The sequence below is a fragment of the Podarcis tiliguerta genome (genome assembly GCF_965153285.1).
Source record: "Podarcis tiliguerta genome assembly, chromosome: Z".
NCBI lineage: Eukaryota > Metazoa > Chordata > Lepidosauria > Squamata > Lacertidae > Podarcis > Podarcis tiliguerta.
In genome coordinates this window covers 21,748,726-21,761,442 of record NC_139553.1, presented here as the reverse complement: position 1 = coordinate 21,761,442, position 12,717 = coordinate 21,748,726, and the positions used below count along the sequence as shown (strand labels likewise).

General features: G+C 48.1%; 1 protein-coding gene across 1 annotated transcript in view; it reads left to right on the top strand.

Annotated features, from left to right (window-relative positions):
* Positions 1 to 12,717, top strand: part of LOC310669943 (uncharacterized protein) — a gene marked incomplete at its 3' end in the record, with an annotated part of 79,959 nt that overhangs the window by 1,411 nt on the left and 65,831 nt on the right. Inside the window, exon 2 of the mRNA XM_083424408.1 lies at positions 612 to 763. Coding sequence (XP_083280534.1) covers positions 612 to 763 — 152 coding nt within the window. The remainder of the gene's footprint in view (positions 1 to 611; positions 764 to 12,717) is intronic.

Sequence of the window (12,717 nt, the reverse complement as noted above, 5' to 3'; positions counted from 1 at the left end):
AGTATGTATGGCAAGCGGTGTGTCACAAGTGGTTGAGGTCGGCACCACCTCGAGCCACTTGGACTGAGAGTCAACTACTATTAGGAAGTGCTGGCCCTGAAAAGGCCCCGCAAAATCCACGTGCACCTGAGACCATGGGGACTGTGTGGACTCCCAGGACTGTACTGGTGCCTTGGGTGGATCCGGCCGGGAGATTTGGCAGGGCTCGCAACATTTCACCCAGTCCTCTATCTCCGCATCTATGCCTGGCCGTGATCACACATAGCTACGGGCCAATGCCTTCATCCGGACAATCCCTGGGTGAGACACATGCAGCCCTTCTAAGACTTTTTTCCTTAACGGGGGGACGGGGACGGGGCGGGGCGGACTATGACATGGCTACCCCATAACACACATCCTTGGCGAGTAGACAGCTCATCCTTGCGGGCTGTGCAGCATGAAAATTCTGGACCCGGCTTCCCGGGCCACCCCCTCCCCACCCAGTCTGAGACGTGGGACAACAGCCTATCCTTCACGGTTGCGGCGGCAATGTCCTTCACATGCAAGGGCTGGTCCGGTAAGTCTTCCAGCCGCAGGATCTGCATGTCTGACGTTCTTGGTTTTCTCCGCAGCTGGCGCAGGTTCCTCAAGGTGCGTCAGATGATCGCTGGTTCGACGATGCGCTCGAAGCTTGGGAGCGGTGGTGTCGGTCGGATCGGTCCAAAGCTCGGGGGACATCCTCATTGTGGGAATCTACGGAAGACGACCGGTCTCGCTGGATGTGGTGAGTTCTCCTTATGTGGGTTGTGGGCCGCCTCGTGGGCATTATCCTTCTCAAAGGCTGTGGCCATATTCATTGCTTCCATCATTGTGATATTGTCTTTTGCCAGCAGCTTGCGGCAGAGATGGCTGTTGAATCGAGTCCCTCAATGTCATTGAATTGGCAATACATTGCAATCGCCCAGAGCGCTGTGATGTATTCACTCACTGACTCTTGTGCTTGTTGCTCTCTGTGTGCAAAGTTGCAACGGCGGTGGTTCTTAGTTGGCTGAGGCGTAAGTTTTTGTCATAGCCTGTGTCAGCTCATGGACAGTGCATGCCTCCATGTCCCTGGGTGCCATCAGACCTTCCAGTAGAGTGATGGCAGAACTTCCCAGCATATCAGTAGCACATCCACCTTGTCTGCCTCCTTAGTGAAGCCTTGTAGTCGGACGTAGCTCCTTATTCGGTGGAGCCACTGCGGCCATTCTGCAGGATGGCTCGGGACTTTGTGGAAAGCATGGCCTCCATGGGGCTGTCCCTGAATAAGTTTGGCCCAACTCATAGCCGCGGACATGCCTTGGACCTGGTGTTTACCTCTACGGATGTTGGTGATCTGACACTAACTAAAAGCAAAACAAAAGAAGTACCATGGTCAGATCACTTCCTGGTGCAACTGGACTTCTCCGCGACCCTTCCCCTCTGCAGGGAGGTGGGACTGATTCGGATGGTCTGCCCCCGCCACTTAATGGATCCAATTGGCTACCAGAGAGTGGTAGGGGATGTTTTATCCCAAGTTGATGGCCTTTCAGCTGATTCCCTGGTGGCCCGCTGGAATGTGGAGTTAACCAGGGCTATTGACTGTTTAGCTCCGAAGCGCCCTCTCCGATTGCATGGAGCCCGGACAGCCCCATGGTTTTCCCCGGAGCTGGGGGCGATGAAACAATCGTTGAGACAGCTAGAGCGCCAGTGGTGGAAAACTCATTCTGAATCAGACCAGACACGGGCTGGAGCTCAACGTCAAGCCTGCCAAGTGGCAATGGCGACGGCGAAGAGGGCCTTCTTCACCGTCTCTATTGCATCTGCAGAAAACAGCAGTAGGAGACACTTTCAGGTGGTTCGCAATCTATCGGAACCACCTGCATCACCAGGGCCTGGTTGGGACCCTAAGATCTCCTGCAAAGCTTTTGCAAAAATTTTTGCACATAAACTTGCTCAGATTCAGAAGGAGGTAGACTCCACCGTGGAAGCAGGGCTGGGGCGGGAGAGTGCTAGAGTCCTGTCTAGTTTTGTTACGTGGGATCAATTCCAATCTGTTACCTTCGAGGATGTGGACAGACTGCTTGGACAAGTGAAACCGACCACCTGTCTTCTTGATTCTTCCTCATCCTGGCTGATAAAAGCGAGCCAGGAAGGGCTGGGTGATGGGCTCTGCAGGGTGGTGAATGCTTTTCTCTGTGGAGGAGCCTTCCCAGACCCACTGAAAGAGGCGGTCATTAAACCGCTGCTTAAAAAAACATCTTTAGATCTGGCCAATATGGCCAACTATCGCCCAGTCTCAAATCTACCATTCTTGGGCAAGGTGATTGAGAGAGTGGTTGCTGAACAACTGCAGGCACGCCTGGAGGATGCGGACCATTTGGATCCGTTCCAGTCGGGATTCAGGCCTCTTCATGGGACTGAAATTGCCTTGGTCGCGCTGGTTGATGATCTCCGGCGGGCTAGGGACAAAGGTGAGAGCTGTTTCCTAGTTCTGCTGGATTTCTCAGTGGCCTTTGACACCATCAACCATAACATCCTTCTGGACCGTCTAGAGGGGCTGGGAGCTGAGGGCACTGTTATATGGTGGTTCCACTCCTTTCTCCTGGGCCGTGTCCAGAAAGTGGTGATGGGGGATGAATGTTCAGACCCCTGGGCTCTCACTTGTGGGGTGCCTCAGGGTTCCGTCCTCTCCCTCATGCTTTTTAATATCTATATAAAACAGCTGGGAGAGATCACCAGGGGGTTTGGGCTGGGTGTTCATCAGTATGCGGATGACACCCAGCTCTACCTCTCTTTTAAATCAGAACCAGTAAAGGCGGTGAAGGTCCTGTGTGAGTGGCTGGAGGCAGTTGGAGGATGGATAGCGGCTAACAGATTGAGGTTGAATCCTGACAAGACAGAAGTACTGTTTTTGGGAGACAGGGGGCGGGCGGGTGTGGGGGATTCCCTGGTCCTGAATGGGGTAACTGTGTCCCTGAAGGACCAGGTGCGCAGCCTGGGAGTCATTTTGGACTCACAGCTGTCCATGGAGGCGCAGGTTAATTCTGTGTCCAGGGCAGCTGTCTACCAGCTCCACCTGGTACGTAGGCTAAGACTCTACCTTCCTGCCTCTGACTGTCTTCCCAGAGTGGTGCATGCTCTAGTTATCTCCCGCTTGGACTACTGCAATACGCTCTACGTTGGGCTACCTTTGAAGGTGACTCGGAAACTGCAATTAATCCAGAATGTGGCAGCTAGACTGGTGACTGGGAGTGGCTGCTGGGGCCACATAACACTGGTCCTGAGAGATCTGCATTGGCTCCCAGTACGTTTCCGAGCACAATTCAAAGTGTTGGTGCTGACCTTTAAAGCCCTAAACGGCCTCGGTCCTGTATACCTGAAGGAGTGTCTTCACCCCCATCGTTCAGCCCGGACACTGAGGTCCAGCGCCGAGGGCCTTCTGGCGGTTCCCTCATTGCGAGAAGTGTGGATACAGGGAACCAGACAGAGGGCCTTCTCGGTAGTGGCACCCACCCTGTGGAACACCCTCCCTTCAGATGTGAAGGAAATAAGCAGCTATCCTATCTTTAAAAGACATCTGAAGGCAGCCCTGTTTAGGGAAGTTTTTAATATTTAATGCTGTATTGATTTTAACACTCGATTGGGAGCCGCCCAGCGTGGCTGGGGAAACTCAGCCAGATGGGCGGGCTATAAATTATTATTATTATTATTATTATTAATCGAAGTCAGTGGCGGATGACTATGACTGGTGGCCATCCTCGGACCTGGAGCAGTCGCTTGTGCGATTGTGGGTGGTTGTGAAGACGTGGCAGGTGCGGTCTCTTTTCTGGGACTAATTGCTAAGTCCAGTGTGGCAGTGAGGTCGCACTTACTGCGAGGCGGCAGGTGGCAGTGCTGTGGTGCGGTCTTGGGCCTCTGGCAGCCGGCGGGAGCTCATCAATCCCACCTTCGTCGCCAATATTAAATGTTTGGAAAAAGTCAGAAGCCCAAGGCAATATAAGTTCCTCAAATACGCTTATTCAACAATTGGGAGTGACAACAGCTCACTCATAGGAAAACAAGAACTGACTGGACAACGCAATAATAAAGCCGAGTATTAACTGACCGTTGTTGACAGTTGACATTTGAAAGAGCATGCGCTTACTTGCCATTAGAATGCTCGTCTACCAACGCTTATACGATTGGTTAGAACGCGCCTTGTAACATAAAATGTGTTAAATCCAATAGATAGCAATAGCAATTATGCAACAGCTCAGGCAGGGCTTGCCCAAGGTATTAGGGCACCTGGGGCAAACCACAAAGTGATGCCCACCCCCCAGAAAAAAAGGGGAAAGCAGATCCAGTGGCGGAGCTTCATGCTCTGGCACTGAGGGGTGGAGAGCAGGCGTGGGCGTGGCGTGGCATGCGTCCTGGGGGCATGGCGTGCATCCTCGGGGCATGGCGTGACAGCTTGGGGGTGTGGCACCCAGCGTGGGCAGGGGTGCAACCACGATGGCACCCCACTGGGATCGCACTGCCAGGGGCGGTGTGCTCCCCCCCCCACTCCTCTTCCTCCACCAGTGGGCAGATCTACATTGGGAACAAGGGGGGAAATAAAATCAAGATTCAAGATGGTTGAAGTGGGAATTGAAGGCCATTGTGGGAAGGAAAGTAAGGTAAAAGGTAAAGGACCCCTGGATGGTTAAGTCCAGTCAAAGGTGACTATGGGGTTGTGGCACTCATCTTGCTTCTGGCTGAGGGAGGCGGCATTTGTCCACAGACAGCTTCCGGGTCATATGACCAGCAGGACTAAACTGCTTCTGGCAGAATGGGACACTGTGACGGAAGCCAGAAAAATAGCCTGCTCTGAATCACTCTGGGTGGGTGCCAAGCCCAGGAGACCCCAGAGGGCGGCTCCTGCCATTTCCTCCCTAGGGGTGGGAGGAGACTATCAGCATCTCCTACTCACCAAGGGGACACCACAGAGGTGACATGGGGTAGGAGGGCTGTCAAAGAGGAAATGGCTTTCAAAGAGCAGCTTTCAGTGGCAACAGCAGTAGGTGATGGATTCCCTGGAGGCCAAAGGCCCTGCTACCCTTGTGAATCCTTCTGCCTGAGCTGGTTGCCTCACCTTGCCTCATGGATAGGCCTGCCATGACCTCAGGTTCTGAGAAGCTTCCTTGGCCTGCCATAATTCTTCCTCTGTGGCTTGCCTGCTGCCACTCACCTCACAACTTGCTGCAGTTACCTGGCATTTCTCTGAAAGCTGCTGTTATGCTGCAGTTTGCAGCGCCACCTGTCTATGCCCAAGAGAGATTTAATAATAATAATAATAATAATAATAATAATAATAATAATAATTTTTATTTATACCCCGCCCTCCCCAGCCAAGGCCGGGCTCAGGGCGGCTAAAAAGCAATAAAAAAAACAAGTTGAATGAATACAACTTAAAAACAAAATTAAAATACAACATTAAAATATTGAAACATTAAAATATTAAAATGTAGCTTCATCGCAGGAGGAGAAAGGAAAAAGAAAAAAGAAAGAGAGGGAGGGAGGGAATCAAATTGGCTCCAAGCCAAAGGCCAGGCGGAACAACTCTGTCTTACAGGCCCTGCGGAAAGAAATCAGATCCTGCAGGGCCCTGGTCTCATGAGGCAGAGCGTTCCACCAGGCTGAAAAGGCCCTGGCTCTGGTTGAAGCCAATCTAACTTCCTTAGGGCCTGGGACTACTAGGGTGTTGCTATTTATGGACCTTGAGGCTCTCCGTGGGGCATACCAGGAGAGGCGGTCCCGTAGGTACGAGGGTCCTATTTAGTGTGATGACACATAAATATTTTCAATACATAGAAGAAAAACATACGGTATTTCCCCATGTATAAGACAATGGTTTTCACTATAAAAAGAGGCAAAAATCGGGGGTCGTCTTATACATGGATAGTGAATGCATGGGGGGGTAGTGGGTCAGCAACTGAAGGGTGACTTCCCCCCTCCCAAAAAACCCTCATAACTCAGGGCGATCTCCCCTCCCCTCCCCCAAAATATTGATTTCTTAATTTGGGGTGTGAAAAATAGGGGTTGTCTTATACATGGGGGCATGTTATACATGGAAGAATATGGTAGTAAGAAAAACATTATGAGCGGACAGATACAGGATCCCAAGAATTCGAAGGGACCCAGGATGCCATTCAGACTGATTGATTCCCACCTCCCAAAAAGCTCATAACAATGCATTTGGGCTAAATGTAGTGATAGTGTTTCCAAACCTGCTCTAAAAATGTTCTATTTTAGAAATTACTGCAGTCGTCAACTTTGTTCCCGGACTAAGTCTCCGGGCCAGACAGAAGTTCAAGGGATTTTCTTTCTCACTTGCATGCAGCTGCATAAATGTTAAAATCCACACAAAGGCTAGTTCCCACATAAAAGTGCTTGCTATGTAAAAGAAGGGGGGGCAGGGATGCATATATCTGCCTCTGCTGGATTGTTGGTCTACAGCAAGTATTGAGGGAGAGTTGATTTTTGCTAGGAAAATGAAACAAAGGCAATATTGCAAGCACACCACAAGAGGGCGGCAGAGCCTGCAAAATAAGGATCCTTGATTTAAAATTAGCACCACACCCCTGTACAAGTCTATTCAGAAATCCCATTATGTTCAGTAGAGGTTACTCCCAGGTAAGTATACATACGATTGCTACCTAAGCTCTCATTGTCTTCTCTAGAGTATGTAATTCTTCTTTGGTGATCACTCATAGCCGAGTAAGATTCTTTTCCATAAACACAGTTTTAACTGTGAGTCCGCAAGTGACTGTGGAGGCCAGTTCTGGATCCACACGTCCTTTCACAGTGGGGACATAAGTTTCTGGGTGGTAGCTGATCACTGTGAGGGTTTGCCAAGCGTTCCTTCCTCCTAGCACATTTCTCTCTTTTGTCCTGAGTTCGAGCATCTTCAAAGTCCATGACACCTTTGGCAAAGGCTGTTCTCCAACTGGAGCGCTCACATGCCAGTGTTTCCCAGTTGTCAATGTTTACACTACATTTTTTAAGATTTGCCTTGAGAAAGTCTTTAAACCTCTTTGGTTGACCACCAGCATTATGCTTTCCATTTTAAAGTTCGGAATAGAGTAGTTGCTTTGGAAGATGATGATCAGGCATCTGAACAACATGACCAGTCCAACAGAGTTGATGTTGAAGAATCATTGCTTCAACACTGGTGGTCTTTGCTTCTTCCTGTATACTGGTATTAGTTCGCCTGTCTTCCCAAGTGATGTGTAAAAATTTTCAGAGACACCGTTGATGGAATCTTTTAAGGAGTTGGAGATGGTGTTTATAAGTGGTCCATGTTTCACAAGCATACAATAAGGTTGGTAATACATTAGCTTTGTAAACAAGCATTTTGGTTTCCCTGTGAAAGTTCTGGTCCTCAAACACTCTGCACTTCAATCGAGAGAAAGCTGCACTCTCAGAGCTCAGTCAATGCTGGATTTCAGCATCAATGTCTGCCCTTGTGGAAAGACAACTGCTTAGGTAGGAGAAGTAACTGACACTTTCCAACATTACACCATTGAGTTGGATTTGTGGCGCTGCAAAGGGGCTGTTTTTTTGCTTTTTGGTGCAGCACTTTGGTTTTTTGGATGTTGAGCAATAGGCCAAGCTTTTTGTAAGCTTCTGCAAAGATATTTAGTATGCACACACTACATTTTCATCAGCATACTGACAGAAGTTATGGTAACCTTACTGTGGTTTCAGCCTATTCAGATTGAAGAGCTTTCCATGTGTTCAATATATGATTTCTACTCCGGTGAGGAGTTTCCCTTCGACAAAGTATAGGATCATGGCAATGAGAATAATAAATAGAGTTGGGGCAGTAACACAACCCTATTTAACACCTGATCCTACTCTTCCACTTTGAGAGCCATTGTTAACTGCGATTGTTGCTGTCATATTATCACAGAGGAGTCGAATGATGTTCACAAATTTATCTGGGCAGCCCATTTTCAGAAGGACAGTCCACAGGGCATTACAGTTTACAGTGTCAAAGGCCTTAGGTCAATAAACGCCATATACAGTACAGGGGCTGGTTTTGCTCTTTGCATTTTTCTTGAAGCTGTCGAGAGGTGAAAATCATGTCCACTGTCCCCCTAGAAGGTCGAAAACCATTTTGGGATTCAGGAAGGGCAGCCTTGGATATTGTTAGGAGACAGTGCTAAGATCCTTGCAAGAATTTTGCTAGCTGCAGCTAATAATTAGATGCCTCAATAGCTTCTGCAATCCGTTCTATCACCTTGTTAACAGAGATTGGTAATTTTGGCATTCCTAAAGGCTGCTAGGATCTCCCCTCTCTCTCAGAGTTTTTTGATGAGCTTGTGAAGTTGTGTAAGTTCAATTCCTCCCACTTTGAAGACTTTGGCAGGTATCCCATCAGGTCCGCTGGCTTCGTTGTTTTTCATTTGGTAGTTAGTAGCTGCACACAACTCTCCCAGATTTGCAGATTCTCCAAGCTCATCTCTAATTTGTTTTTGCACAATTTGTGAAAGGACCTCAGCAGCTACGAGTGAGTTGCAGGTAAGGAGATGCTGGTAATGTTCTTTCCAGAGCAGTGCAATAGCTTTTTATCTTTTAGAAGTGTGGTACTGTCCGTTGAGGTTAGGGGGCACATGCCATGATTTATTGGCACATAGATGGTCTTTGTGGCTTTAAAGAAACTTTGTGCATCATGAGTGTCGGCTAAGTGCTGGATCTCTTGAGCTTTTTTTTATCCACCAGGTGTTATTTAGTTTTCTGGTTCCTCTGTGAACCTCAGCCTTAGCATCGGTATAGGTTTTTTCTTAGTTGCGCAGCTTCTATCTCTTTGCCAGATCTGAAAGGCCTTTCTTTTCTTGTCAATAATGTGTTCAAGCTCACTTTCATACTCATCAACTGGTGTTTCTTGGTTTGGTATCCAATAGTTTGTTCACAGGCTGCAATAATGGATGTTTTTAGCTTGGTCCAGTGTTCCTCAACGTTATCAGGGAACTCCGAAAGCAGGTGGTCCTTAAAAGCCGTTTGGAAGTAATCCCACTTAATGGGATCTTAAAGGGCTTGAGTGTTCATTTTGCGCCTTGGTTTCCTTCCTTGAAGGCTGTGTTGAGGTATAATCTTGATAGCCACCGTGGAGTGTATTAATTTGTGATCTGTCCAGCAGTCGTCAGAACTCGTCATAGCTCTGGTAAGGAGCACATCATGGCAGTCTTCAGCTGGGACAATTACATAGTCTAAGAGGTGCCAGTGGTTCGACCAAGGGTGCCTCCATGATGTTTAAAATTTATTTTTTTTGTCGAAAGAGTGTGTTGGTAATAACAAGGTTGTGTGCTACACATATAGTCAAAAGTAAGATTCCGTTCTGGTTGCTGTTGCCATCTCCTTCTTTCCCAATAGTCCCAGCCACAGATTGAAATCTCGCCTAACTCTTGCATTAAAATCACTCAGGCGGATAATTTTATTAGGATGTTAGGATGGCATCCAGCTGAGAGTAAAAATTTTCTTTAATGTCTTCATTGGCATCCAGTGTTGGTGCATAAGTGCTGAGAATAGTAGCCTATTGGGTTTTGGTAAGTTTTATTCAAAGGGTTGAAAGTCGCTCATTAATGCTGGTAGGGACTTCTGACAAGAGCTTCACAAGATCATTTTTGATAGTGTGTATTAAACGTTCTTGTCCCGGTAGACCTTTTCAGAAGAATGTGTGGCCTCCTTTTTCTTCCTTCAGTTGTCCTTCTCCTGCTCTTTGAGTTTCTTGAAACACTGCAATATCCACGTTAAAACGTCACAGCTCTCTTGCAATGATGGCAATTCTGCATTAGGGATACCCATTATCTGTGTTATCCAACAAAGTCTGTCTATTTCATGTTCCAAAGTTCAAATGTCTTTTACGACTACTGGGTGGTGACCCCACTGGGTACGGTAATCCAGTCAGGGAAAAAGGGAGGCAGACTATGTTTAGGGAACCTTTTCTTGCCCCTCCCTCTTTTTGGGGTGAGCAGAGTGGATCCTAAATAGGGCTGCTCAGTCATGGATACAGCTGTCGAGCTGCTCAACTGCCTCATTCCTTGAATTATAGCAAATGAATCTGTATCCACTGCCCATGTGCAGGTTCATGACTAGAGGCTTCTAGATTTCACTGTTCTGCCGCCATTACCATTTGCAGATACCCGTGGGACTTTCTTGGGTTTGGGTTTGGCATGTGTGTGAATTTGTTTTATCTTTGTAGATCAGTGTGTGCTGACCATGATACAGTCTTTGCAGTAAGGCTCTATTATGATGGCATGAGTATCACAACGAATGGTAGATTCTCATCTGCTGCAACCTTCATCCGCCTTCACAGCCATTGTAACATGCCACTTGTTATCTTCTGCCTGTTCTGCTGTTGAGGACTTCTTGGATCATTCTGTGTCCAGCTAGTTCCCATTGACGTTACTGCCTTGGGTGACCCTGCCGGGAGTACAAGACTCCTGACAGCTTCACTCCCAAGGGTCATAATAATAATAATAATAAACACTAAATTTTATTTATACCCCGCCCTCCCCAGCCAAGACCGGGCTGAGGGCAGCTGACAACCAATAATAAAAACAAGTTGATTGAAATACAACTTAAAAAACAAGATTAAAATACAACGTTAAAATGTTAAAATGCAGCCTCATCTCAGGAGGAGAAAGGAAAAAAGAAAGAGGGGGAGGGAATAAAATTGATTCTAAGCCAAAGGCCAGGCAGAACAACTCTGTCTTACAGACCCTGCAGAAAGAAATCAGATCCAGCAGGGCCCTGGTCTCATGAGACAGAGCGTTCCACCAAGCCGGAGCCAGTGTTGAAAAGGCCCTGGCTCTGGTTGAGGCTAATCTAACTTCCTTAGAGCCCGGGACCTCTAGGGTGTTGCTATTTATGTACCTTGAGTTCCTCCGTGGGGCATACTGGGAGAGGCGGTCCCGTAGGTACAAGGGTCCTGGGCCGTGAAGGGCTTTAAAGGTCAAATCCAGCACCTTAAATCTGACCCTGTACTCCACCGGGAGCCAGTGCAGCTGGAAAAGCACTGGGTGAATATGCTCCCATGGCAGAGACCCCGTGAGGAGCCTCGCTGCAGCATTCTGAACCCGCTGGAGTTTCTGTGACAGCTTCAAGGGCAGCCCTGAGTAGAGCAAATTACAGTAGTCAAGCCTGGAGGTGACCGTCGCATGGATCACTGTGGCCAGGTCAGGGTGGGAAAGGTAAGGGACCAACTGCTTGATGCGGCGGAGGTGGAAAAATGTTGCCTTGGGTGTTGCTGTAACCTGTGCCTCCATCATTATTCAGATTCTGGCGAATGCTCTCTAGGCTTTTGACACCTGGGATGTGTATTTCTAGGAACCACTTATTTATGTGAATGTAAATTGGGTATATGGGATGTTAGGGGAGGGTAGTACCTCCGGTGGGGGACACACTGTGCTCCTTCTGGGGTAGTTTGTCCACCTTTGGTCCCCACCCTGCACTCAGCTCTCACCTGTAGCTCCTAGAAGCTGTCAGTATTCAACAGCAGCCACACCCTGGGAAATGGCTTCAAGTGGTCAGTTAAACCAGGTAAGGGTAACTGATGGGTCTCAAACCCTTGGTGAGTTAGAGACTTCCCCTGCATGGGAAAATAGGCTATAGTGGATTGAGCGGACATGAATAATAGTGGTCAAGGGTCCAATGGTCAAGAAGGCGGTTCCTGCACATGCTGTAGAGGGAGGTGTGAGGTAGATTGGACTCAACAATCTGGGAAGGATGTTCTAGGGGAAGGAAAACTTTGATCCTAAACCTCTGCTGCCTTGCAGGATATCTTTGGGAGAAATAATGGCTTAGGAATAAACCCTACACAAATCTGGAGTGAAGTGCCTAAGATGGTTGGATGGCACCTTGCAGGCCTACTTCTGGCAACCTCTGCAGCCAAGGTGGTTCCAAATGTGTTGCTCTGCTTTCCTTTGGGGCAGATCAGTGAGGCTGAGAGGGAGGTCTTGTCATATGGGCAACCCAGGACCTCCATACACACTGCCATGGCTTGCATACAGGGGAGGTCACTTTGGTGCTGCTAACACAGCGGCTTGACTTCACCCCCAGAGGGGCACTCCATTGTCTCTTGAAACAGGCAGATGCCAACCAACCTACCATATTGTTTTAAAACGTTTTTGCTATTATCTAATACTGTGCTTTAAAATTAATTTTTTGATTTAATTATTGTAACCCCACCTGGGATGTTAGGGTGAGGTGATAGAGTGTAACGAAAACCACAACAACTCCTACCTAGGAACCAGGTGAGAAAAGTGAGGAAAAAGCCCACGCATTTGCTGTGTGGCCCACAGCAACTTCTTGGGTTCTGCTGAAATATAATACAGTGGTACCTCAGGTTACATACGCTTCAGGTTACATACGCTTCAGGTTACAGACTCCGCTAACCCAGAAATAGTGCTTCAGGTTAAGAACTTTGCTTCAGGATGAGAACAGAAATCGTGCTCCGGCAGTGCGGTGGCAGCAGGAGGCCCCATTAGCTAAAGTGGCGCTTCAGGTTAAGAACAGTTTCAGGTTAAGTATGGACATCCGGAACAAATTAAATACTTAACCCGAGGTACCACTGTATTTGGAGAAAAGGAAAGCAGGACTATTCCATCAATGCCGCTGAGACACTAGTTGCCTTTGTGTCCCCTCATCTGTCCTATATCACTAATTCCATCAGGCTCCCTTAATGTTTTCTTTCCA